Raw genomic sequence first — 27,845 nt, 5'->3', positions numbered from 1 at the left:
CCCATTGTCTCTACCTTTAAAATACTACCTCCACAACTGGACGCTGATCACTCTTATCTCAGCTGCCATCACTTCCCACCTCGATTACTGCATTGGTTTGGGTATCATCCTGCTCCTTTCCTTACCCTCTTAGTCTGTTCTCCACAGAGAAACCAAAGGGAACTTTTGGTGTGATCAGAGTTCATCAGTGCTCTGCTCGGAACCATGCGATGGCTTCCCATTTCACTCAAAGCCTGAGTCAGAGCCGTCACCATGCCCCTAAGGCTGTCTGCAACCAGGCCCCCTCATTGACCCTCTCTGACTATCGTGCTGTTCCCCCAACTGAGTAGTCTAAACTAGGGTGGACAAATGCACAGGCAAGATGAATCTGGAACAAGGAGGAAAAGGTGGGGAGCCAGGGAAGCTCGGTCATCTCAAACCCTGGTGGGAAAGAGGTTCCAACGGGGTCCCAAAGGGCTGTCAGTGGGCTTGGGGATTCTCGGTTCAGCTAGTGCTGGAGGCTGGGGGTGGTGGCCCAGGAATCGTCCCCGTGCTGTGTGAGGAGCCCTTTCGCCGTTCTGGCCCACGCTCTTCAGTAGCGGTTTGAGTAACTGCCGCGCAGCAGATTTCGTTAACCACGTTCCCCGCTCTCATCTTCAGCGCCTCGCATGAACGCTCACTTCAGGGCACATCGCAACATAGGTCGATGGTAATTTAGGTTCCCATAAAGCTTCGCCATCTAGAAAGACATCTCGGCACAATCCCTTAGGTTCTAAACACTGGGGCTTCATTCGCAGGGAGAAGCTTCAGACCAGCCTCTTCATCTGGAAAGGGAGATCACAGGAGCCACTTCCTCACGGTATTGTAAATGTTAAATGGAAGGACCCCTTGGAAGCTTCCAGAAGTGCGCACAAAACACAGAGAACGATCAGACTTAGTTTCGCATTGTTAAGGGCAGCTGCCAGGAACTCCCATTTCACAGACGGCAAACTGAGGCTCGTGGGCTCGCGACCTACCCAGGCCTTCCGGAGTTGGGCAGCGGCGGCGGGGAGGGTGGTCTGCGCCCGGGACAGCACCGTCCCGCTGGCCAGGAGCTGGGATACTAGACGACCAGGTAAGCCCGCGAAGCCGCAGAGGCGGGACGCGAGGCGGAAATGCTCCTGGTACCTGTGGTGGCGACGCTTCCGGACTAACCGGAAGCGTACCGCCCGGAACTACAACTCCCAGGAGCCCGCGCGGTGCGCCCTGTTAGACGCAGGGGGAGCGGCCGCCATTGTCCGCCGCCGAGGTGAGGCGGTCACCAAGGCGGTGGTTCTGTAGGCGCTGTAGCCACTGAGGGCTAGGAGGGTCGGGAGAACGAGCGGAAAGGCGCGGCGCCTGCCAGCTGGGCCGGCGCGGCGCGAGGGCGGGTTCCACGTCTGCCCTTTCCGCGCTGGCTTCGCGCCCCCGTTTCTCCTGGTTCTCCCGCCTCCGGGCTCGGGGCCGCGCTCTGCCAACTGGCCGCGCCCGGGGGAGACCTGCACGTCGGGCCTGGCGCCGGGGCTCAGTGGTCGGCCGGGCACGTCTTTGTCTCCCCGGCCGCTTGCGAGGGTCCCAGGTGCACCGCCGGGCCGAACCCTGGAGCGGAACAAAAGTCGGACGCCCCCAGCCGAGCGCCCCCGAGCTTGCTAAGTCGCTTGTCCAGAGCGGCGGGGACCGGCTCGCGGGGCGGGGAGGCCGGGAGCCGCGAACCAGGTAAGGCCTGCCGCTCCCTGTACGGGCTCCTGAGCATCCGGTCCGCCCCGGGTCTTGTAGAGGAAGATCGGGCGGGAGGTGGTGCAGCAGGTGACGAGGATGCCTGTGAGGCCGTTAGTGGGAACGAACACCTTTCTTTCCCCAGCGGGTGTTTTCTTGTCCTCGCGGGTTCGCCAGAGGCGCTGAAGGACAGCGATGAACGCGGGAGGGGAACAGGCCTCGCTTCCTTGACGCTTGCAGTGACGGCGGACTTCGTTAAGTTGCAAACAGCGGTGCAGAATAGTTTGCCTACTTTGAGTTTTGGAGCAGGTCCTGGTGTTCCTGGGGCCCAGTAGGCGCCCTGGTGCTTTAAGCGCGCTCCCAGGAATCCGCAGAGCTCTGCCAGTTTGCCCTGGAGGCCTCAGAGAGGTCTTGGGACTTGTACAAAGACTTGGAACCTCCGGAGTTTGTGGTCTGGGCTCCAGGAAACACGACAGCCTTGGGCCTGGTATGTTTTGCAGGTTGATTTCTTGCTTCTCTTCCTCCTTTCCTTTTAGATAAAATTCGCATAACATAAAATTAACCATTCTAGACTACGATTCACTGGTTTTGTTGTGCATTTAGAGAATTGAAGTAAAAAAACTACCACCTAATCCCGGAACATTTTCATCACCTCCCAAAAGAAACCCCTGCACCCGTTAAGCGGTCCGTCCGCATTTCTCCCTACCCCCAGCTCTAGGCAGCCACTAATTTTCGGGGCAGTGCAAGTAGATACTACAGTAATTTTTGTGAATCACCAAAAAGTTACCTCGAAGTTGTCATTGGCTGTCTCTTGGGAGCCATTGACAAATTTCCACCCTCTCATCCCGGATTGTGCTCTTTTTTCAGCTTAATCATCTCACTCTTCATTCTGTTGTTTTGACATGTAAATTCTGTTTTCTTACAATGCTTACAGAAGTCTGCTCTTCTGCCTATAAGCTGACTTTGTTCCCTCTGGATCTTTTCCAGAGAAAGGACCGCTTTTGTGGTTTCCATCTTGTCATTAGGTTGGTACGGCAGTTGTATTCCGTCAGTTACCGGAGTCCCTAGCCCTGTGCATCTGGGCAGGTACCTGGTCCATTGATCCTGTGAGATGGCAGCCATAAACCCGTGGGCCTCCTGGGGTGAGTCCAAATTCTGTTTCTTCTGGGCCTTCCCAGCAGCAGCCTGCTGCAGCCAGGGGTCAAAGCTGGGCAGGGGCCAAGTGTTTGGGGGGATTGCAGGGGGTCTCTTGGTCTTGGTATAGAATTAGAACTGAGTGACGTTTAAAGAAAAAGTTTGGTTGTTGGTGAGAAGGGAAACTTGTTGTAAAACACTGTGTAATTTTTGTATATTTTATAGTCCTAAGATGTCTCATTTTGTTCCAAGAGATTTTCTAGTGATTTGTGGGATTTCTTAGACAGTCATACATTCAATCAGAATTTCTCTACCACTGACATGTTTTAGCTTTATTTTTGTTTCTGGTTTTACAGCATTGGCATGTAATTTAAGAAAAGTGTTAAGAGGCGCCTGGGTTGCTCAGTAGGTTAAAGCCTCTGCTATCGGCTCAGGTTGTGATCCCAGGGTCCTGGGATCGAGCCCAGGCATCGGGCTCTCTGCTTATTGGGAGCCTGCTTCCTCCTCTTTCTCTCTGCCTACTTGTGATCTCTGTCAAATAAATAAATAAAATCTTAAAAAAAAACTGTTAAGTAGTGTGATGTCAGCGGTATACTATCTTTAAGTGAGGTTTCACTTATCTATCCATAAAGACGTCTAGGGAGTGCCTTACTATTTTAAAAATTAGGTAATGTTAAACATTTTATTAGATACCTCTTTGGCCGTTTAAGGGGTTCTGTTCTTAACTGTTCTGTGGCTACATCACAGCAGATTTTCTGATAATGACTTACCTGTGAATTTCTGGTTTAAATCTAGCTTATTATGTTGGGTTTTGTCACATGCCCGTGGGCTGTGTTTATGGAACTTTGTTACACCCATTAGTGAGACAGACCTCCTTTTCCATTTTGTTGCCTTTAGTCACTAGGATTGTTGTCCAAGTGCCTTGTCTTTACTTGTCCTAACCTGATCTGGTGCAGGTGTCCTTACGGACCAGTCCTGGGGAATCGCAGCTGTTGATCCATGGGCCTCCTGGGGTGAGTCAAGACCCTGTGTCCCCATTGGCCATGTTGGCTTCTATGTCTTGGCTTCTCCCAGCACTCTCCTTCCTTGGCCAGGAATCAGAGTTGGGGGTTTAGAGCCGGGGTGGGAGAGGAGGGACTCTGGTCCAGCTCTGTCTCTGTGCAGAGCTGGAACAGGAAAGGATCAGAACATGCCACTGGGAGATAAAGTGATGGTGACACCTCCAGGACAGGGTGCATGAGAATAAATGTGTGGCCATTTGTGGCTCAGGCCCAGAAGAAGTGAATGACATTGCTTCTCAGAGACAGTGCCTCAGCAAACAGGGACAGTGCAGGGTTCATGTTTAGGCACATTCCTTATCTTCTCTGAGCCCCATTTCCTTCATCTGTAAAATGAGGAGGTGAGTCTTCTCATTTGCCTGACTGGCTCTCCCTGAGCACCCCCCCCACCCCCCAGGAGGAAGGCCTTGTGTGGGCATAGTTCTTGCAGAGAGAGTTGCCTCTGTGACTTTGTTTTCCTCCCCAGCTCTGTGTCCTCAGGACTGCCATGTGGAAGAGAATGCCAAGGAGGAGAGGAGGGCCACTGGGTTCCCGACAGCCCAAATCCAGGTGAAGTGGGGCTTCTGCTTTTTCCTGAAGGGCTGTTCTCTTCCCTAAGGTGTCCGGGTTGTCCACTGCCATCTTTGTCTGTGTTCATCACTTTATAACAGCTAGAGTTTGGGCAGAGAAGGAATCGGCCAGAAGTTTATGGCTTTCTGAGCATTCAGGAAGAATTTAAACAGTTTTCTGTGACTGGGAGCCACATTATCAACCAGCCTATTCCCATTCCTGAGCCCCAGCTCTGCTATGTGTTGTTCTGGGGGTGGAGGGCTACCCCTTTGGCCGGCAGCCCCCTTCTTCCTCCCACCTTACCTCATGTGTTCAGTGCCTCATTCAGTTTGATGCTGTCCTGTGAGCTCTGTGCTTGCTGGGACAGGAACATGGACAAGCCCTGGTCCTGAGGAATTCTCAGTTCCTTTTCCAAGATGGTTCACTTGGCTACTGAGACTCATGGCCTGCTGGTGCTGTACATGGGGTTTAGGACATGAGCCTGAGATGTGTAGGGAGGCGCCAAGCCTTGGCAAAGCTGAGCCCAACTAATGCCTTGGCAAGTGGGTGGGTTTGCATAGAGTCTCTGGAGTTCAGAGCAGCTGGAATCCTTCCATTGTGGGGAGAGAGGCTGCCCGGGAGACATGACACACTTGCACCAAGAGGTAAAAGGGCTTCATCAGCCTGGTAAGCAGGGGTCTGGCCTTGTATAGCACCACTGGTGTGTGGCAGGGGCGGGGGTATTGCATCACCAGCATCTGGGTGAAAGCTGACCCCAATCAGAATTTAGGATGGAGAGGCTAGGATGAACCCTGCCGTGCCCTGAATCCCTACTTCAGAGCCAGGGCCATCCTGGTGGTAATAAAGAGCCTCATAAGTGTTGGGAGCAGGAGGTGCGAGTGTCTAAAATATGGCTGGAAGGGTGTCCCTGGCCAGAGTGTGGGGAGAAGGGGGCTGTGGGAAGCAGGCTTGCATTTCAGGTGTCATTGTGACCAGGGCCTAGGAGAAGACTTTAGAGGTGTAAGGGAGTGACAGCAGGGGAACTTTGTGTCTGTAAGGGCATAAGGATGGCTCCTGAGAGAAACAGGACAGCAGAGTTGATAGGGGAAAGGTGGCAGGAAATAAGATAGCAGAGTAGATAGTATTGGAAAGGTGACATCTCCCTTTTCTCTTGCCCAGCTTCTTCATAAGAGGCAGCATGTAACAAACAAAACTTTTTAATTTATTTATTTGAGAGAGAAACAGAGAGAGAGCAGGAGAGTGGAGAAGGTCAGAGGGAGAAGAAGACTCCCCATGGAGCTGGGAGCCTGATACGTGAGTGACTTTATCCCAGGACTCCAGTTCAAGACCTGAACTGAAGGCAGTTGCTTAACCAGCTAAGCCACCCAGATGCCCTAAACAAAACTTTTTTTTTTTTTTTTTAAGATTTTATTTATTCATTTGACAGAGAGATCACAAGGAGGCAGAGAGGCAGGCAGAGAGAGGAGGAAGCAGGCTCCCTGCTGAGCAAGAGCCCGATATGGGGCTCGATCCCAGGACCCTGAGATTACGACCTGAGCTGAAGGCAGAGACTTAACCCACTGAGCCACCAGGCACCCAACAAAACTTTTTTTTATAACAACTTTTTAAAAATACTATTCAAATACCATAGTCATACCCTTGGTTCTATGACTTTTCATATATTCACAGGATTGGATAACTATTACCAACCAATATCTACTTATAGATCATTTTCATCACCCAAAAAGAAATCCTGTACCCATTAGTAGTCAATCCCTGTTCCCACTGCCCTCAACCCCTGGCACCTGCTAATTTACTTTCTTCATTTTTGTTTTCTGGACATTTCATGTAAAGGGAATCATAAAATATATGGCCTTTCATGTCTGGTTTCTGTTTTTAAGGATCATTTATGTTGTACATATCAACACTTTATTTCTTTTTATGATTCAGAGGCAGCCATTTTTAACTTATGTTTTTTGGTTTCTTAGGGTTATCTCCATATTTCTAAAAGAGAGATTTTCATCCTGATTCATGAAATTCACATTTACCTTTTTGACTCCCTATTATGAAAGATGAAGAAAAATAATTTCATTATTATATTTAGGTTTTTCTTTTCTAAGTTAAAATAATGAATCAAGCAAATAGAAGATACTGAGATATAAACATATTAATAAAATTTCAACTTTATGCCTCCCCCCAAATTAAAAAGAAAATGTAATAGAATCTCCCACAGTTTCAAAGCTGATAGGCAGAGTGCATCACAAGCACGCTGCTCCCACGGGGCAGCACTGCCATCCCAGGGAGGCAGCTGGGCCTGAAGCACGTGATGTGGAGTGGTGGTTCTGGCATCAGAACTTGGGTGACCGTGATGTTCACGGCCGCTATGATAATATGGTCCTGTTTAGATTCTGTAACAGAATCAGCAGTGGGGCTAGGCTGAAAGGTGGGTCCTGAATCAGTCCCTTGGGAACAGAGTTAGCTGTAATGAAATATTGTGAAGAAACCTTAATAACCACTGGGCTGCACTCTGCTGTTAATTTATGCGAGGGTTTCTGAGAATAATCATTAGAGTTAATGCTGAGAAAATAAAATGGAGAAGTGAAATGAAAACACCCTCCAATGTCTGAAGAGTTGTGATTTCTGAGAACATGCTCCTGGCCCCTCCCCACACTTCAGATTCTTCCCTGTGGGAAACTCAAGACTTGAATCATGTGTGTTTTGTATTAAGCGAGGTCTTCAGGAACACTAACAAGAGCTCCATATCCCTCTATTGTTCCTCCAAATTAAATGCTGAAATAAAGCACTCACCTGGTGAAAACGTCAAATGCTGTCATCCCTCGTTATCTGAATAGTCCCTTTTGAGGAACATGTTGGTTAGTGAAATTTTCAACTAGTGGGAGCTCAGATCCCATTATTTGAAGAAGAGGGAAAATAATAATAATATCCCATTTAAAAAAACTCCAGCCAGCTTCCTCAAATATGGAAACTCCCAAACCCCTGTGTAACAGTCCACCAGTGCTTTCTGCATGGTAAACATGCCCATGACAATAATCTAGTACTCCTCAGAGTTGTTTGCCTTCCGTGCAAAGAGCTGCACTAATTATTAATGAAATTCCGAAGATGCCAAAGAACCCATCTGAATATCCCCAGATTCCATGGTTTCAGATAATGCAGGACCTGAGACCCATCTTAGCACCCTGTGCACCCTCCCTCAAGCCCTCCCTTGGTTTAGATGAGCGACTGGTTAGCAGACTCCATAAAGTGCTGTGGAGAGCCCCGGTACGTGCTCAAACGTATGTGCCAGATGCAGTGTGCAAACATGATTACAGGAAATTTGGGTGAGACGTTTTTGAGTCATCCTTGCAGATGGTTACTGTAAAGTGCAAGTTCAGGTAAGGGTTACCTGGGAGTGGAACAGCTCACTCCTAGCTGCTAGGGTCCCTCTTGTCCCCACAGCTGCTGAGACTGGGTCCTTGACTTCCCCCTTTCCCCTTCTTTCTGTTTCATGTCCAGTCTTGATTTTGCATTTTCTGTATCTTCAAGGCCTTCATGAGCTCTGGGCCCCAACATTCAGCTGGGGGTGTTTTTTTTCCTTCCTTTTTGGCAGTCCATGATCACTTCCACTTTTATAACATCTACAAATCTGGAAATACTTGGTCGAAACTTTTGTTTGGACAAATCCATAGTTACAGAAAAGTATGAAAAGTAATCCAACATGGTCTCCATTACTCTGAATGAACAGTTAATGTTATATTCGCTTCGTTTTCCTTCCAGCTAGATTCTCTTGCCGCACTTATGCAGGGTGACTACTTTTGGTGTGTTCACACATAATTTTCATGCTCATAGGTAGATAATCTCTTCCTACAAATATCACATAGTAATATTCTTTTTCTTTTTTTCCTTAAGATACTCATTTATTTGGCAGTGTGAAAGAGATAGTGAAAGAAGGAATATAAGCTGGGGGAGTGGGAGAGAGACACAGGCTTCCTGCCAAGCAGGGAGACTGACTTGGGGCTTGGTCCCAGGACTCTGGGATCGTGACCTGAGCTGAAGGCAGATGCTTAACGACTGAACCACCCAGGTGCCCCTAATATTCTAGGGTTTTTTTGTTGTTTTTTTAAACATTTCACCTATTTAGGGGCACCTGGGGGGCTCAGTGGGTTAAAGCCTCTATCTTCGGCTCCGGTCATGATCCCAGGGTCCTGGGATCGAGCCCTGCATCGGGCTCTCTGCTCAGCAGGGAGCCTGCTTCCCCCTCTCTCTCTGCCTGCTTCTCTGTGATCTCCATCTGTCAAATAAATAAATAAAATTTAAAAAAAATTTTTTCGGGACGCCTGGGTGGCTCAGTTGGTTAAGCGACTGCCTTCAGCTCAGGTCATGATCCCAGCATCCTGGGATTGAGTCCCGCATCGGGCTCCTTGCTCATCAGGAAGCCTGCTTCTCCCTCTGCCTCTGCCTGCCACTCTGCCTGTGCTCACTCTCTCTGACAAAAAAAAAAAAAAAAAAAAGACAAAAAAAATTTTCACCTATTTATTTGACGGGGGTGGGGGTAGGCCCCCCCACTGAGCAGAGAGCCTGATGCAGGGCTTGATCCAGGACCCTGGGATCATGACCTGAGCTGAAGGCAGAGGCCCAACCCACTGAGCCACCCAGGCGCCCCTATTTTGAAAGATTTTTTTAAGTCCTCTCTATCCAGTATGGGGCTCGAACTCAGAGCCCTGAGACCAGGAGTCTCCTGCACTATTGACTGAATCAGCCAGGCGCCCCATTCTTTGTTTTTAAGGCAATGCTTTTCCTACCTGCTTTTCTACATCTTGATTTGCTTATTCAGGGCTACTTTGAAGGTCCATCCATGTGAGAGATTAAGTTCATTCCTTTCACCCTCTGTTCATCCTTTGACGGATGGGCTCAGAAGTTCCCCTGCCCCCACCAGTTTTGCTATTCCAGGAGAAGCAGTGTGAAAATTCTTGTCATTTCACTGGGCGCACACACATACTTGTTAATGTAGACATACCCCTAGAAGCAGAATGACGCTTAGTGTCAGGGTGTATGTGTTTTCAATATGACTAGTGCTGCCATGCGGCTCTTGGAAGGTACAAAGCCTCTTGTCACCGTTGCAAAAGAGTGCCTGTTTTCCCTGCATCTCTGTTGCCACTTTGCAGTGTCGGGTCTTTTAATTTTTGCTTATCTCAAGACTGAAAAGGTATAGTGTGTTCCTTCATGCTTTCTTGACTGCTGGTGAGATTATCTTTCCATGTCATCACTGACCGTCCGTCTATCTGCTTTCGTTCCTAGATGTGTGTGGTCTCTGACCTGATGATATGCGGGCATTTTACATGCATTCTGGATCCTGAATCTTTGCCTTATGTGAATTTTCTTTTCCCAGTCTATAGCTTGTCTTAACTCTGTGGTGTCTTATCAGTCTAATGTTTTCCAGAATATTTTTATTAAACATGTGTCTTTGCTTGTGGCTAGTATTTTTTGTGTGTGTCTTAAGAACTCTTTTTTTTTTTTTTCTTTTTAAGATTTTATTTATTTGTTAGAGAGAGAGAGAGAGATACAGAGCGCAAGCACAGGCAGACAGAGTGGCAGGCTAGAGGCAGAGGGAGAAGCAGGCTCCCTGCCGAGCAAGGAGCCCGATGTGGGACTCAATCTCAGAACGCTGGGATCATGACCTGAGCCGAAGGCAGCCGCTTAACCAACTGAACCACCCAGGTGTCCCAAGAACTCTTGTATTTTAAAAAAATCTGTCCTGTTCCTTTGTATTTGTTCCATTTCTGAGGCCTTCTATTAGGTGGTGGGCCTCCTGAAGCAAGGGCTGCGTCTTCGTGTTCAGGGAATTCTTGTTCCTTCAGAGCCTCTCTCGTATCATCCTGGCCTGTTATAACTGACATCTCCAGTCGGGGAAATGGAATTTCAGGTCATTGAAAGTTGGATGTAGCCGCTGCCTCTGTTCTGTTTTTGTTTTGGTCCCTGAGTTTGGTCTTTCCAGCTGTCTGCACTTGTTCCTCGCATATCCAGGGCTCTGGTCTCTGGAAGGAAAGCGCGGTGAGGCCATCTTGGAGCACCCTGCTTTGTTGTGGCTGAACTATTCTGGTTCCTGATTAGCCTCCCTTTGTGTGTGTGTCTGTCTATCTGCCTCCTGACAGGTCTCACTCTAAGCTGCATGGACCTGGTTGGGCCTGGATTATCAAGCTGGTTGTGCTTCAGGTTTCCCGGGTGTGCATTGGCTCTCAGGCCACAAACCTCCCTACCCCATGTCCTGTGGAAGAGATTTCAGCTCTGGGGTTGCTGGTCACCTGAGCAGCCTTAGAACCTCCCACATTCTTGTGTGTGAGAAGGGTGTGGGCCGTGTTGCCCAAGTGCAAGTGCAGGGCGGCAGATGGGCATGTTGTCCACAAGGTGGAGTGGTCGGTCGGGAGGTGGGACACCAGGCAGAGCTCTCCTGGATACAGACCCCCATTTCCAGCCTCCCTTTCCCCCATCCTGCCTTCACCGTTATCATTTCAGCTCAGGGCCGGAAGCCTCACCTGGGAACCTCTTCCAGCGTAGCCCCTTCTGACCTGTGAGGCTGAGATCTGCTCCGCTCTTTACTTAGTCTGCCACACTTTCCTCTGTTCCCCGTCGTGCAGCAGTGTGTGGAGCACTGCGTGCCAGTGGCCTCTTCGGAGTAGTTCCCATTCTTAACAAAACTTTGGGAGATTTTCCAACTGTAAGGTGGAATCTGAACCTTATGTTATTCCTGTTACCATTGTAACAAATCACTGTAAACTTAGTGGTTTAGAAAAGTACAGATTACTCTCTTGTTCTAGAGCTCAGCAGTCTAAAATGGGTCTGTAGGCTTTTGGCAGTTGGCCAGCTCTGTCTTCCCGCTGATATCTCTTTGGCATATATTATTATGTCTTTTCCCCTTCAGTTGTCAATAAATGATAACGTTTTTCACAGACGAAAGCAGTGGCAGGGGAGCTCTGTAGAGCTGTGTTCCCTTTGGAAGCTCCAGGAGAATCTGTTTCCTTGCTTTTTCCAGCTTCTGGAGGTTGCCTGCATTTCTTGGCTCCTGGTCCCCACTTCCATCTTCCCTGTACATCACTCCCACCTCTGCTTCCAGTGTCTCATCTCCTGCTTTGGCTTGACCCTCCTCCCTCCTTCACTTGCAGGGACCTTTGTGATTACACTGAGCCCACCTGGTTGATCCAAGGTAAGTTCCCTAAATCATCATCCTTAACATAATCACATCTCTGCAAAGTCCCTTTGTCGTAGTAAGATAACACTCATAGGTTCTGGGATTTAGGATGTGAACATTTCTTGGTCGGCGGCATTATTACAGACACCCTGTTCGGTAACGACAACCATCAGCTTTCAGCTTTCTGCCTTTCTTTTCATCTATCCTGACACTTTTCAGAAACTGGAATATCTTAAATTTCGGCTATTCTGTTACTTTGCTTATAGACACTTAACATGTGTCTTTCTAAAAGGTACATAATTTTTAAGAAAATAATACCTTTCTCACTACCTTTACACACCCAATAAAATTAACAGTGATTCCTTACTGTTAGCTAACACTCAGGCAGTGTTCAGTTTTCCCACTTGTCCCTTAAATACCTTTTATGGTTGGTTGGTTCAAATGAGGATCCAAAAAAGGGGACCACACACGCTATGTGTGCGTCACATACTGAAGAAATTAGGTCCCTTGTCTTGTTGGTTTGCCTGATTTTGCTATCTTGATGCCATTGGGTGAGTTCCTCTTCCCTTTGTCTCCTGTAACTGATCACTGTACTGGAGGGCCGAGTACATTCGGGTCCCATATTTTGGGCACAAGTACATCAGTGGTGGTGCTGAGTCCTTCCTTATGTGTGGCACCGGGGGCATAGGATGTCTGGGATCTCATTTTCTGGTGATGTGACGTATCAGGCTAACAGTAGCTGCCTCCCCACTAGTCTTCGTGTTATTCAGGCGTGTTCCTGGTCTGCCTTCCATGTGTGATTGAGCAGTCATTGATGATCACTGCCCGTGTCCACTGTTTGGTTAAAGGTTGCGGAATCACTCCCTCATGATTTCAGTCCTTCAGTGTCTCTTAGATGTAGTTCATCTGTTCCTTTTTTAAATTTGTGCACAGGGATTCCACTGGGATCTTGGGAGGGGTGGTTCTCCTGGTGGTTGACCTGAGGCCCAGTTCACCAGCTCCATGGCTGCCAGGCTGTGGCCTTGAACCTTGTTAAGCATGGGTGAAGTGGAAGCTATCAAGTAGATGCTGCCCCCTGGGGAGGTGAGGCAGTCTGCATGAGCACAGCAGGCGCATCTGGTTGGACAGCATGGCTCCCAGCCGCTGCCCAGGTGTGACTGCTCTGTGAAAGGACACAGCTTGTGGTTTCAGCTCCTTTAGGCTTTGTGCACTTCTCTGTCCAAATGTTACATTTAAGTTATTTGTGTTATGTAAAACATAGACACATCACCCATCAAGGAAACTAAGGCCTAGGCAGGTCTGTAGAAGAAAACCAAGGTATTGGCCTTGATGAGTCCAAGGTGAGGCATAGTTTCACTAAGAGAGGTTGTGCCCAGCAGTTTTAAGTGTGTTTTGCTGTCAGGGAATCACTGCAGCAGAATCCATTCTGTGTTTTAAGCCAAACATTGTGTAAAGCAGTTGAGCCTGACAGTACAAGTTGTTGCACTGAGGACCCAGTCACGACAGCTGACTCTGATCAGAGATGAGCCCAGTTTGGGAGCCTTGGCTGGGGGTGGGGTTGGGGCACAGAAAGGGAAGTAGTGGGAAAGACAGTGACATAGCAGGCATGGGTAGCGGCTCACAGAGGACATTCAGAGTGGAAATTCACTGACCCAGAGGGAGACCAGAAAGCCAGTTTGCGGATGGAGGGGAGGACCTAGAAGCTGTCAGGGCCTATGGGGGATTCTAACCTGCCACCCATGATGCATGGCTCAGACCCACCACCACAAGTGAGAGCATACTGCACTCCATCTGGGACTCCCTGAGATAACGGAGTGCTTAAGAGCACTGTGAGAGGGGTGCCCGGGTGGCTCAGTCTGTAAGCATCTGCCTTCAGCTCTGGTCGTGATCCCCAGGTCCTGGGATCGAGCACTGCATCGGGCTTCCCACTCAGTGGGGAGTCTGCTTCTCCCTGTCCCCCTTCTCCCTTCAACCTTCTCATGCTCCCTCACTTGGAGGTGTGCTTGTGCTCTCTCTCTCAAATCAAATCTTAGAGCACTGTGAGAGATGTGTTCATTGCAAAAGTCAGACTTAGGTTATAATTCATCTTCCCCTCTAGTTTTCTAGTAAGAATTCCTGCTTCTTTTTTCCCAAAGAGCTCAGTTGGAACATTTTAAAATTCAAGTGCTTTTTTTTTTTTTTAAGATTTTATGTATTTGACAGAGAGCACAACCAGGGGGAGTGGCAAAGGAAGGGAGAGAAGCAGACTCCCCACTGAGTGGGGAGACCGATGTGGGCCTCTATCCTAGACCCCTGGGATCATGACTGGAGTCCAAGGCAGAGGTTTAACCCACTGAGCCACCCAGGCCCCCCAGAACTCAAATGCTTTGACAGCAACTGCAGCTGATTCTCTTTGGCCTGGGCTGCTTTGCTCAAACTTTTTTGCTCACTCCCAGCTCCAGTCCTTGGGACAGGAAAGATCTGGAAATGGAAACCTCCTGATAGTGGCCAGGAGGACAGCCTGTAAACATTTAGATCAGTCATCCCGGTCCGAAATCCACATGTTGGGCAGACTCCAGCCCAGTGCTTGTGGTCTGCTTTCGTCCTGGTCCTGCGCTTAAGTATCTTCATCTCCAGAGAGGAAGGTGGACACTGCCCTGGTGCTAATCCCATCCTCACTAGCCAGTATTACTGGAATGGGGTAAGAGCCTTAGGAGAGACGTGCTCATCTTCACTGTAGTTAGTAGGGGCCTGCATAGCTAATTCCCCCGAGAGTACATCCCAAATACAGGGCCCTCGTGTGGCTCCCAATGGGACCTGGCCCACATCATTTACAGTACTGAACACATCCAGGACACTTCCTCTTTGTCCTGTCTCTTCCCCAGTACAATCAGCTTCACTCCTCCCCAGAGAATGTGGGAGGGTGTGGCAGCGGGCTGAGCAGGAACATGTGTGCTCTTTTAGGAACCAGTGACCTTCAAGGATGTGGCTGTGGATTTCACCCAAGAGGAGTGGGGGCAGCTGGACCCTGTTCAGAGGACCCTGTACCGCGATGTGATGCTGGAGACCTATGGGCATCTGCTGTCTGTGGGTAAGGGAGAGCTGCCTGAGTAAATGAAGCAATTTCCATCACAGTACTTTCTGCTACTTAGTCTTTAAAAGCTCACAGGATGCAACTATGCTAATGAATATTAACTAGATTTATTATTATCATTTCACAAAGTATACAAATATTGAATCATGTATACGTGAAACTGAGATTCCATGATATGTCATTTCTATCTCAATTTTTTAAAAATAGCAATGGTTAACACCACCAACAACCAATAACGGTCTTTAGTAAATCTTAAAAAAAAAAAAAAAACGCCTCATGGGCATCTCAGAGGGACTAAGATGATCTTGAGCCCTGATGTTCAGGGACTAATTCCTTATGCATATAAAGCATAAAACGAGAGAGACTTTTTGCTTATTGTGCCCGAGTGAGACCTCGGAATTCTAGGCAAGGGCAGTTTACAAAGCTGTGTTTTCCCTCCATGCATAGGGAATCACATTGCCAAGCCGGAGGTCATCTCTCTGTTGGAGCAAGGAGAGGAGCCATGGTCCGTGGAACAGGCATATCCTCAAAGCACTTGTCCAGGTGAGGGCAGGCCCCGGCTGGGAGCAAGGAACTTTCCTCTGAGCCTTCCTTGTTTGAGAAATGGGCTGAGGCCACGAGGAGTTACCTTCCTCAGACAGTCATGATTCTCTCCAGGGAGCTTTATCCCATCTATTGACCTTTTTGCAGCTGTTGATACAGAGCAAAGATGGCCACCTTATTAACAAGGTAACAGTTTTAATGAGCTGCATTTTCTTTCCTTGCCTTCCACTCTCCTGGTACCTCTCATATTCTCTGCTGCCCCTTTCTCGATGATTCCTCATTCGCTTACCTGCCTTTTAATTTTTTATTTCCTTTATTGCCAAACTTGTAGCAAGGAGTCACAGACTCTTACTCTTTTTTTTTTTTTAAGGTTTTTATATAGGTAATGTATTCACGTGGCTCAGAAAACCCAGAGCTGCATCAGAGGAATAAGCTGAAAAGTTTCATTTACTTTTGCTGCTGTTATCTGCATTATTCTTCCCACACTCCCTACACACACAGGGCACACACAAAGGTAACCACTTTTTTCCTATAAATTTTTGAGCTATTTTCTTAGTGGTTGCCCTGGCAATTGTAATTAACATCTGAATTTATAACTGTCTAGTTTGGATTGATAACATTAATTTTATAGTATCTAAAAATTCCTTCTGTATATCTCTATTCTCCCCCTTTTATGCTGTTATTGTCACAAATTACATGCATCGTATGTCCAACATAGACTTAAAATTATTGCTTTGCTTTTGTCTTTTAGATGAGATAGGGGGAAAAGTTACAAACAAAAAATGCATTTGTAATGTTATGTTACATTTACCTATGTAGTTACCTTTATTGGTGCCCTGTGTTTTTTTTTGTTTTTTTTTTAAGAATTTATTTATTTAGGATGGCTGGGTGGCTCAGTGGGTTTAGCCGCTGCCTTTGGCTCAGGTCATGATCTCAGGGTCCTGGGATCGAGTCCCACATCGGGCTCTCTGCTCAGCAGGGAGCCTGCTTCCTCCTCTCTCTCTGCCTGCCTCTCTGACTACTTGTGATCTCTCTCTGTCAAATAAATAAATAAAATCTTTAAAAATTAAAAAAAAAAAAAGAATTTATTTATTTATTTGACAGAGAGAGATCCAGCAAGAGAAGGAACACAGCAGGTAGCTGCAGAGGGAAAGGGAGAAGCAGGCTTCCCGCTAAGCAGGGAACCCTATGCGGGGCTTGATCCCAGGAACCTGGGATCATGACCTGAGCGGAAGACAGAGGCTTAACGACTGAGCCACCCTGGCACCCTGCGGTGCCCTGTATTTTGACTTAACTATCTAGTGTCCTTTCATTTCTACGTCAAGGACTCCCATTTCTTTTTTGTTTTTTTTTTTAAGATTTTATTTATTTATTTGACAGAGATCACAAGTAGGCAGAGAGGCAGACAGAGAGAGAGAGAGGAGGAAGTAGGCTCCCTGCTGAGCAGAGAGCCCGATGCGGGACTCGATCCCAGGACCCTGAGATCATGACCTGAGCCGAAGGCAGCGGCTTAACCCACTGAGCCACCCAGGCTCCCAAGGACTCCCATTTCTTTTATGCCAGGTTGCTAGCAGCAGACTCTCTCAGGTGATGCTTATCGGGAGTGCTTTCCTTTCCTCTTCATTTTGGAAGGAAGGTTTTGCCAGATACAGAATTCTTGGTTGACAGTATTTTTCTTTCTAGCCTCTGCGGTTTCTGAAGAGGAATGAACTGTTAATCATATGAAGATCCCTTGTATGTGACGATTTTCTTCTCTCTAGCTGCTTTCAGGATTCTGTCTTTGACCTGTAATAGTTTAATGGTTATAGGTCTTTGAGATTCCCAGGAATATATTAGAACTTTTCAAAGCACTGTGAACATCTTAACCTGCAGCTTTTTACAAATCTTCTTGGTATTGTGTATTGTTTGCTTCAGCTATTTCCCATCATCTCAGGCAGTAGTGACTTTTTAAATACATTGCCTGTAAATGTTTAACAAATACCAGCTTTCTAGAGTGTCCTAGCCCGTGACAGCCTTTCAGGGGAGGTCTCCGAGGGAACCACCAAATAGGTCAAATAATGACTGTTCTTTGGGAATGAGGCTTTGGGAAACCTCCAGCTTCATTCTGTTCCCTCTGGTACCAGAAATACGGATTATAATTTTCCAAGGCTGCTGCGGACCTGGGTAGCCACAGATGGGACAAGGGAAACTTACAGTGCCACAAAGCTCACGTTATGAAAATACAGCTGTTTTTCTTGAATAAACTCCTCCCTCAGCTGCTTTAAGACTTTGGTTAATTTATAGAATTCTGAGGAAATTGATTCTGACAGTTACATGTTGTGGTTGCTCTTAGGGAATGGTGAAATTTCAAAGGCCCTTATTTTGCCATTTTTACTGACATCTTACCCCAGATACTCAGTCTTAATTTGCTGTATTTTTCCAGTTTCTTTATACAGCTGCAAGCATATAGGGGTATGATTATTTTCACCTTTCTGAAAGTAGATGGTGATAGACTCTGTTCTGTTATCTTGCTATTTTCAGTTTAACGCTGTGCTGTAGCCTGCTCTTAGCCCTGAAGGTGGGTGTCCTTCCATCTATTCTAATGAACTGGGCTGGTTTGGAGTCTCATCAGTTGCTTCCCTTGAGATCTGAAACCTTCCATCAAGGGCTCATGAATTCTGGAAGCTTTCACTCTGCCACTTTTGCTGCTGACCATTCTGGGTTACCTTCCGGAGCCACTATCCTAAGCCTCCAACCTCACGCCTCTACCATCTTGCAAACCGTCTCAAATATCTCCTTAGTCTCGAGAAATCCGGAACCTCATCTCTTCCTTCTGGATGGTTTTCCCTTCTTCTTGATGCATATCCCTGGCACCAGCCTTCTGTGAGTCCCCTAAGCTAGAATTGAGAAGTCATCCTGACTTCCCACTCTTTCCTCTCCAAGAAGTAATCTCTTTTCTACCTCTTAAAAGTTTCTGCCTCTGAAATTCAGCTTTATCATTCAGCTCCCACCAATTCTCAGGTTCCTTACAAAATTCCAGCTCAAGTTAATGAGTAAATTCTTATTATCAGTTACCTTAGGTGGTATCTTCCATTATGAAGTCTCTGTTGGTAAATCTGTAGTGATTAGAGTAGCCTTTTCAATAACTCTGACTAGATTTCAAGACCTTCAGTTTTTTCTCTTATTTTTCTCATTTTCTGACTAGTTCATGCCATTTAAGAGCAGTTGATCTGTAGTCAGGTGAGGCTTGAAGGCCGAGCTTATGTCATTTCTCTTGTGTGAAACCTTCGTGGGTTGCTTCTGTCAGTGCTGATCTCCTTTTCCAGCCTCACACCCACCCACCATGTACATCTCTACAGTGTCTCAGTGATACACTCTGTGTTTTGTCCATAACTGTTCAGAAGTCCTCTCCTCACATAAATTCTGACTTGCAGTTTAGACTCTACTTTGTTGTCTTGTCTCTGGTTCTGGATACTCAGGCCACAAGTATCGAATATAAAGTTGGACAAGAATTGTTCATTTGGTCAGCTACTAGTTCTTAAAGTTCCTTTTGGAAGGATTCAAAAGCTGTATGGTGATCATTACCTAACTTCTAGGAGCTAAGCTTGAATGGTAATAAATGCAAGTTTTCAAGCAGAGTAGAACTCCTTTTGTAACAGACTTGGATGGTAAAACAAAGGAAATGGTTTGTAGGGAAGAGAGAAGAAAAACCAAGAGAAAGAGGACAAGGATGTAGGGCCTGTCAGGTGTCTGTAGCTTTAGACCCTGTGGTAGGGTGAATAATGACAAGCCCCCCCCCCATCCTTAGCCCCCAAAAGATGTCCACATCCCTTTTTTTTTTTTTTAAGATTTTATTTATTTATTTGACAGAGATCACAAGTAGGCAGAGAGGCAGGCAGAGAGAGGAAGGAAAGCAGGCTCCCTGCTGAGCAGAGAGCCAGATGCGGGGCTCAATCCTGGGACCCTGGGCTCATGACCTCAGCCGAAGGCAGAGGCTTTAACCCACTGAGCCACCTAGGTGCCCCAAGATGTCCACATCTTTTTTTTTTTTAAAGATTTTCTTTATTTATTTGACAGACAGAGAGGCAGGCAGAGAGAGAGAGGAAGAAGCAGGCTCCCTGCCAAGCAGAAAGCCCGATGCGGGACTCGATCCCAGGACCCCGAGATCATGACCTGAGCCGAAGGCAGCGGCTTAACCCACTGAGCCACCCAGGCGCCCAAGATGTCCACATCTTAAATGTATGAATATGTACTTCACATGGCAAAGGGGCTTCCCAGATGTGAGAAACCCTTGTAGATGGAGGGATTATCTTGTGTTATCTGAGTGGGCCCATGGTAATCGTAAGATCCTTATGAGAGTGGGGTAGGAGTGTCAGAGACACAGAAAGGAGATGTGATGACAGAAACAGGATTGAATGATAGGCTTTGAAGATGGAGGAAGGAGCTGTAAGCCAAAGAATGGAGGAAGCTTCTAAAAGCAGGAAAAGGCAAAAAATAAAAAATAAAATAAAATATTTTAAAAGCAGGAAAAGGCAAGGATGTGGATTCTCCCCTAGAACTTCTAGAGGGAAGCTACCCTGATTTTAGCCCATTGAAAGCCATTTTGGACTTCTGACTGCCAAAGCTATAAAGTAATAAGGTTGTGTTATTTTAGGCTGCCACATGAGTGATAATTTGTTACAGCAACAACAGGAAACTACTACAGACCACTCACTTTTATTGGTGATACTTTCTCTTAACCCCACCCCCTCCTTCTGGGGAGGCAGGTGTCATAATGTGTCGGGGGAGTCAGGATATTATAACACAGAAATGAATTAGGACACTTGAATCATTTAAACATTAGTTAAGGGGCGCCTGGGTGGCTCAGTGGGTTAAGCCTCTGCCTTCAGCTCAGGTCATGGTCTCAGAGTCCTGGGATCGAGCCCCACATCGGGCTCTCTGCTCAGCAGGGAGCCTGCTTCCCCTTCTCTCTCTGCCTGCCTCTCTGCCTACTTGTGATCTCTCTCTCTCTCTCTGTGAAATAAATAAAATAAATTAATAAAACCTTTAAAAAAATAAAAATAGACATTAGTTGAAGGTGTGTGGTTACTTACGTATTTTTTAAGCAAGTTATTTCTTATTTTTTCACCTTACTAGTACTCACTTTGTCCTTTGTCAGGGACCCCCAGATCACCTTTAGGTTCAGTCATTCCCTAGAAGGACTCAGAGAACTCAAAACTCATAATATTTAGAGTAATGGTTTATTATGGTGAAAGGATACAAAAGCAATGTTAGCAAATGGAAAAAACGCAAGAACCAATTCTGGAGGAGACCAAGTGCAAGCTCGTAATAGTCCTTTTCCAGTGGAGTTGCAAAGGACACATTTACTTCCTTCAGCAGTGAGTTGTGACAACATGTATGAAGTGTCATCTACTTGGGAAGCTTGCCTGAGCTTAGGAGTCCAGGGTGTTCACTGGGGATTGGACATTTGGGTGCACAGCACCTGCAGGACTGATTGCAGTTACTGAAACTCCACATCCCCAGAAAGAAAGCAGGTGTTTCCCAGAAAGAAAGCAAATGACATTTGTACGAACTATTTAGTGATACTGAGATAGCGTGCTTCAAGACCTCAGGCGTGTAGAACACACCTAGACCATTCTAAGACCTCAGTTTCTGTAGCTGGCCAAAGGCTAGTCATGAAACAGGCCTTTGTGGAAATGTGCAAAGTTTGACCAACTCATATATGCTGTTAACTTTTTTTTTTTTTTTTAAGATTTATTTATTTGAGAGAGAGACAGAGATAGAGAGCAGGAGTGGGAATGAGAGGGAGAAGTAGGCTCCCCACTGACCAGAGTGCCCAACGTGGGGCTTGGTCCCAGAACTCTGAGATCATAACCTGTGCTGAGGGCAGACGCTTAACCGACCTAGTCACCCAGGTGCCCCATGAGGTTAACTCCTTTTTTTTTTTTTTTTTAAAGATTTTATTTATTTATTTGACAGACAGAGATTACAAGTAGGCAGAGAGGCAGGCAGAGAGGAGGAAGCAGGCTCCCCGCTGAGCAGAGAGCCCTATGCGAGGCTCGTTCGCAGGACACTGGGATCATGACCTGAGCCAAAGGCAGAGGCTTTAACCCACTGAGCCACCCAGGCGCCCCATGAGGTTAATTCTTTACCACACACCCTTATTCTGGTCTTCCTTTCCATAGGAAAATACCCCTTAAATGGTTTTTACTAGTATCCAGTACACATTTAACTCTGGTTAACATTCTCTTTGTTGTTCACTTTTCATTATCCTCCTCTTCCCTATTACAGTCTTTGTGTTACACATCTGTTTGAAAATAAGTCCACATTTGCCTTTTCAATAATGTGGACAGTAAATCTCACTTTTTCTATTGTGTTCTTAGAAGTTTTTTCTTTGTGCTCTCATGGCTTTTTTTTTCCCCCCATTTTTTCAGAGTGGATGAGAAATCTTGAAACCAAAGCATTGATCCCAACACAAAGCGTTTTCGAGGAAGAACAATCCCATAGCATGAAGTTGGAAAGATACATATGGGATGATCCTTTGTTCTCCCGGTTAGAAGTCTTAGGATGTAAAGACCAATTAGAAATGTATCACATGAATCAGAGTACAGCTATGAGGCAAATGGTCTTCATGCAAAAGCAAGTACTGTCTCAAAGAGGTTCTGAATTCTGTGAACTTGGAGCAGAGTATAGCCAGAACTTAAACTTTGTTCCATCTCAGAGAGTTTCTCAAATAGAACATTTCTATAAGCCTGGTACAAATGCTGAAAGCTGGCGGTGCAACTCAGCCATAATGTATGCAGATAAGATTACCTGTGGAAATCTTGATTATGACAAAGCCTGCCACCAGTCCATACAGCCTATTCAGCCTGAAAAGATACAAACTGGAGATAATCTTCTCAAATGTCCTGATGCTGTTAAATCTTTCAATCATATACTACATTTTGGTGATCGTAAGGGAATGCATACAGGAGAAAAACTCTATGAATATAAGGAATGCCATCAAATCTTTAACCAGAGCCCATCATATAATGAACATCCACAACTTCATATTGGAGAAAACCAGTATGATTACAAAGAATATGAGAATATCTTTTATTTTTCATCATTTATGGAACATCAGAAAATTGGTACTGTAGAGAAAGCCTATAAATACAATGAATGGGAGAAAGTCTTTGGGTATGACTCATTCCTTACTCAACATACAAGCACTTACACCTCAGAGAAACCCTATGAATATAATGAATGTGGGACATCTTTTATCTGGAGCTCTTACCTTATCCAGCATAAGAAAACACATACTGGAGAGAAACCCTATGAATGTGATAAATGTGGAAAAGTGTTTAGGAATCGTTCAGCCCTTACTAAACATGAGCGGACTCACACTGGAATAAAGCCCTATGAATGTAATAAATGTGGAAAAGCCTTCAGCTGGAATTCTCATCTAATTGTACATAAAAGAATTCATACAGGAGAGAAACCTTATGTATGTAACGAATGTGGGAAATCTTTCAACTGGAACTCCCATCTTATTGGACATCAGAGAACTCATACTGGAGAAAAACCTTTTGAATGTACTGAATGTGGGAAGTCTTTCAGCTGGAGCTCCCATCTTATTGCCCATATGAGAATGCATACTGGAGAGAAGCCCTTTAAATGTGATGAATGTGAAAAAGCTTTCAGGGATTACTCTGCCCTTAGTAAACATGAAAGAACTCACTCTGGAGCAAAACCATACAAATGTACGGAATGTGGAAAATCCTTCAGCTGGAGCTCCCATCTTATTGCACATCAGAGAACTCACACAGGAGAGAAACCCTATAACTGTCAGGAATGTGGCAAAGCATTCAGAGAACGCTCAGCCCTCACTAAACATGAAATAATTCATTCTGGAATCAAGCCTTATGAATGTAATAAATGTGGAAAATCCTGCAGCCAGATGGCTCACCTTGTTAGACATCAAAGGACTCATACTGGAGAAAAGCCCTATGAGTGTAATAAATGTGGGAAATCCTTCAGCCAGAGCTGTCACCTTGTTGCTCATCGGAGAATTCACACTGGTGAGAAACCCTATAAATGTAATCAATGTGAAAGATCTTTTAACTGTAGCTCTCACCTTATTGCACATCGGAGAACTCATACTGGAGAGAAACCATACAGATGTAATGAATGTGGGAAGGCATTTAATGAGAGTTCTTCCCTGATTGTACATCTTAGGAACCATACTGGAGAAAAACCCTACAAATGTAATCATTGTGAGAAAGCTTTCTGTAAGAATTCTTCTCTTATTATTCATCAGAGAATGCATAGTGGAGAGAAACGCTTTATATGCAGTGACTGTGGAAAAGCCTTTAGTGGTCACTCAGCCCTACTTCAACATCAGAGAAATCATAGTGAAGAGAAACTGTGAATTGAATTGATAGATCTTTCTTTTATTGTACATTTGGTAACACATTAAAAAAGAAAAAAGAACCCTATAAACTAAGAGGGGAAATTTTTTAGTAAGAATCCAGGAAGACTTAACTACTCAATAGAACATATCTTCTTAGAAGAAACCTATGAAAGAAAAGACTGGAAAAAGCTTTTCAGCAGTTATGTAGCCTTTATTTAACATCAGATAATTGCAGTGAAGAAAACTCCAAACTCCCCTAATGGTCCACCAGGAATCCTATTTAAGGAACATGAATGTAGGGAATGAGACTTCTTTTCGCAAGAGATTTCAGCTATTCGTGGATCTGAGTGCATTGTTGAGGGGAAAACCTTATTCTGGGAAAAGTTTTTCAAAGACAGTACACTGTTTTGCATCAAGCTGGAATGATGGATCGGAAACTTAGTGGAAGTACAGATTTTGCTGTTGTAAAGGGAGGATGTGGGTGCCCTTTAAGGAACAGAATATGAAATACTAAATTTGAATTTAAGAAAAAATAGTATTGAACGGGGTATTTACTATTGATCAAGATTAACCTTAGAAAAGATTAGTAAATGAGATTACTAATGGTGGAAAGATTATTACCTAGAAGTGTGAGACTGATGGTATTAGAAGAGGTGACAGTTTATGACCCAGAGTGTCAGTGTCCATGGTTCACTTATGATTGCATCGTTGGACAATTCATTTGTAATTTGTTTTAGGCAATCACTAAAGGTTATAATTGTGGACACTGCTTCAGTATACATAATGTTAAGGAATGAAAGAATGCAAAATTGTACATACATATCATAACATCTTAAAAAATGTATACCATCTGGATAGAGACTGGAAGGACCCATGGAGAAATTAACCTTGTTAACTTAAGATTTTTTAAAAAGTTTTATAAACACATACAGCACTTATCATGTGCTAGGCTTTGTTTTAAATGCTTTTCAAATATTAACTTGTTCAGTCTCCTTAATTCTATGAGATAGGTACCTTTATTATCCCAATTTTATAAATGGAGAAATTGGGGCAGAGATGTTGAGAAACCCACTTAAGGACACACAGCTATTAAGAAATGGGATTGAGATTTTTGGCTTCAGAGTCATGTTTTTAACTACTATGTTATGCTGTCTCTCCAGTGATCTTTTTCTATTTTTTTTTCTTTTGTTCAGTTTTCTATGATAGATATTTAATAATAAAAACCCAGAAATCATGGAACAATGAGAAAGTTACCTTGCTCTCTTTCCTGAATGATTTCTGGTAACATGAGAGCTACACTTCCTTTGGAATATGAAATCTGGATTAGACATTCAGAATCAGTGCATTTTCTGGGACCTGGGTTCCCTAGGATTTCACTACCCACAACCCTGAGGATTACAGCACAGCAATGGCTGGGAGACTCACCGGAGGTATGGGCAATGCTGAGGAATGTCCCTTGATGGGTTTAAAGTGGCACTCACGGCACACACAGCAAGAGACACTATTGCACATGGGAGCACTATTTCTCAAGGTCTCCCTCAAATTGTTCAAATGCACTCCCTCAAAGTGTTCTTTCTTCTCCAGCTGAGAAGACTGCTTGATAGTAGGGGGACTTCAAAGGGAAGGAAGCTCACCAATTCATTAGCATGAAGAGTGGCTCCTAATGGAAAGGAGGCAAGATGGTTAAGAGGATTTAGGTCCCTTCTCTCCCGTTTACAAATATTTCCTGTATTTTCCTAAAGTAGGGCTATAATTAGAGGCCAGCAATTCTTGGATAGGTGTCAAGGTTATGGGTTGGAAATCTAGGATGCAAAAGGTTCATCTAGTTCTTGCAGGGCCCATGACCCTCCCGTTGGTTGAGAAAGTGGCCTACTGGCGTGGGGAGGCTGTGTTCACCATCTGACGCCTGTAGCTGGAACTCACATAGGTATGTCACACCTGTTTCCCTACCTCTCAGGGCTTAATGCAGAGTGGTCACCCAATAAATGTTACAAGAGTAAATTAACTGAATGGATTTCTTACATGATTTGTGCAAAGACCTTTAGAATAGAATTAGCAGCATCTCTGTTAGAGAAAGCAGTATGTATCAAGTCATATTGTCATTACATGGGTATGGTATTTTAATACCCGATGTAATACACTTGGAGCAAATCCGGTTTCTCTGATTTAGGGACCCCAAAGGATCTCATAATTCATATCCAATATTATGCAAACATCTTGACAAATTATTGTCTATTCCCCAGCTTAATATTCTTTAAATTTTTTTTTCTAAAAGTACCTCTTGTGGCCCAGCCCATATCACAAATCAAAAGAAAGTTTCAGACTTTTGCTTCCTCCTGGAAGGATCCCCACATCTCTACCACCTATCATACAGCCTTATGTGCACAGTGTGGTTTGGATGTCAGGACTCCCAGGCCCCCTCGCCTCCCTTATTCTAACCTGTGTATAGCTCAGTTCATTGCCCTCTTGACCTTATCTTCAACTCCTCGTCAGCTCTGGAATCTTGTGTTGGGCCCACGTGGAACTCTTACTCAGCCATGAGTTCTCCCCTCTCACCTTCCTGCTATGATTGAAGCTGGGATCTCACCTATGCAGTATCTCTTACGGTGGCTCCTTTCCCTCCCACTTTTCTCATTTGTTCCTTCTAGATTGTTCCTCCCTTCTCTCTAAAACTTACCTCTGTTTTCTTGGAACAAGAGACCATCATTCCTACTTTCCTTCATTGCAGTCATCTAATGGGTCACTCATCCACATATCAAAGATTTCAGCACCTGTCTCACTGCATCCAGAACCACCTCCACCATAACACCCTGGTTCCATCATCCATCTAGATGATCTTCCCATGTCCTGACCTCAGGTCTTTGGCCCCTCTGCACATGGTTTTGTCAACCAGTAGGACTATTCCATTACTAGTGCCTGGAATACCTTCACCTCCTGTTACCTAAGCTGGTTGGCTATTTGGTATCAACCTTCCAATAGTCCCTTGACTTAACCTTCCCTCATGCTCAGTGCCAGCAGACGACTTTGCTTCCTATTTTGCTGAGCGAACAGAAGCAATCTGCAGAAGCCTGCCATGACATCTACCTACCTTCCACAGTGTCCATGCTTTCCCAGAGACACCTGTATATGAACTCACTGGGCTGGCTCCAGAGCCTGTCTCTCCTCCCTACTACTAAAGGGCATTGTTCCAGCAGCTTCCCCTGTCTCATATATCATCAGATCTTCCCTGTGTACTCACAGGTGTACCCTGTGTACTGGATTATTCCCACCAACATGCAAACATGCTTTAGGGAAAAAAAAAAAAAAAAAAGGAAAACCTCCCAGTACCACTTTCCCTTGTAGCTCCTGCATAATCTGCTTTGTTGTAGAAAGGAAATTTTTTAAGAGTTGTGTTTTCTTACTGCCCCTACTTATTTTCCATTCTTTCTTGAACTCTCTCCAAAGCTACCTCACTGCCAGATGTCCTCCACATTGCCAAACCTAGTGGTCAATTCTGTTTTTTTTCTTGAAATAGCATTATAGATAATGGATCATTTCCTCCTTAAAACATGTTTTTCAGCTGGCTTTCCGGACTTCCCTCCTGATTCTAGCCTTCATTTTGGGCCACCTTGGATGTTTACTTCCCACTTCTCTTACCCATTATGGTCAGGGCACCCTGATTTCTACCTGTTTATACCTCTGATAGTCTCATTTGGTCTCCAGGCTTCAAACACCACTGGTATGCTAAGGACTTTTACTTTGGGGGCTACAGTTTGATGAGTGTTGAAAATATATACATTCTTGGGCTGCCTGGGTGGCTCAGTGGGTTGAGCCTCCTTCAGCTCGGGTCATGGTCTCAGGGTCCTGGGATCGAGCCCTGCATCGGGCTCTCTGCTCAGCAAGGAGCCTGCTTCCCCTTCTCCCTCTGCCTGCCTCTCTGCCTCCTTGTGATCTGTCAAACACATAAATAAAATCATATATATATACCTATAAATGTATATATATACACACATACACTCTCTTGTAACCACTACTACAATCAAAACAGTATTTTCAGTTGTCAAGAAAGTTACTTTATGTCTCTACAGTTCATCTCTACCCGACCTCACTCCCCCAAGCCCTGGGCAACCACCGGTCTGCTCTGTCACTACATATTAGAATTGTCTTTTAGACTTTCATATAAATGGAGTCACGTATTCTAGTCATACATTTACCTTTGTGTCCAGATTTTTTGCTCAACATCATGGGGGTTTTTGGAGTCTC

The 27,845-nt window shown here is 45.4% G+C and overlaps 1 protein-coding gene across 10 annotated transcripts; it reads left to right on the top strand.

Moving 5' to 3' along the window:
* The first annotated feature begins 1,218 nt into the window (after nt 1-1,218).
* On the top strand, nt 1,219-26,894 carry LOC116579353 (zinc finger protein 606). Of its 10 annotated transcripts, XM_032324609.1 has the most exons (9): nt 1,219-1,713; nt 1,859-2,200; nt 2,701-2,855; nt 3,804-3,860; nt 4,372-4,454; nt 14,560-14,686; nt 15,137-15,232; nt 15,380-15,418; nt 21,646-21,733. In XM_032324609.1, the coding sequence occupies exons 3-8, from the start codon at nt 2,825-2,827 to the stop codon at nt 15,412-15,414; spliced, it is 429 nt and encodes a 142-aa protein (XP_032180500.1). In that variant the 5' UTR covers nt 1,219-1,713; nt 1,859-2,200; nt 2,701-2,824; the 3' UTR covers nt 15,415-15,418; nt 21,646-21,733. The 10 variants fall into 10 exon arrangements, with proteins under 10 accessions (XP_032180500.1, XP_032180492.1, XP_032180491.1 ...); XM_032324601.1 differs by lacking the exon at nt 15,380-15,418 and having other exon boundaries at nt 2,739-2,855; nt 21,646-26,894; XM_032324600.1 differs by lacking the exon at nt 15,380-15,418 and having other exon boundaries at nt 21,646-26,894.
* The last annotated feature ends 951 nt before the right edge of the window (nt 26,895-27,845 follow it).

Source organism: Mustela erminea, chromosome 19, assembly GCF_009829155.1.
Source record: "Mustela erminea isolate mMusErm1 chromosome 19, mMusErm1.Pri, whole genome shotgun sequence".
Classification (NCBI taxonomy): domain Eukaryota; kingdom Metazoa; phylum Chordata; class Mammalia; order Carnivora; family Mustelidae; genus Mustela; species Mustela erminea.
The sequence above is the reverse complement of the archived record's forward strand: the minus strand, read 5'-3'. Positions and strand labels throughout refer to the sequence as shown.

Bases quoted from the DNA above. Each gene is read 5' to 3' on its own strand.
- LOC116579353 (XM_032324602.1), top strand. From the start codon at position 2,825: ATGGCAGCCATAAACCCGTGGGCCTCCTGGG. The intron at 4,455-14,559 runs GTGAAGTGGGGC...GTGCTCTTTTAG, and splicing joins TCCCGACAGCCCAAATCCAG to GAACCAGTGACCTTCAAGGA. The intron at 15,233-21,645 runs GTGAGGGCAGGC...CCATTTTTTCAG, and splicing joins TCCTCAAAGCACTTGTCCAG to AGTGGATGAGAAATCTTGAA.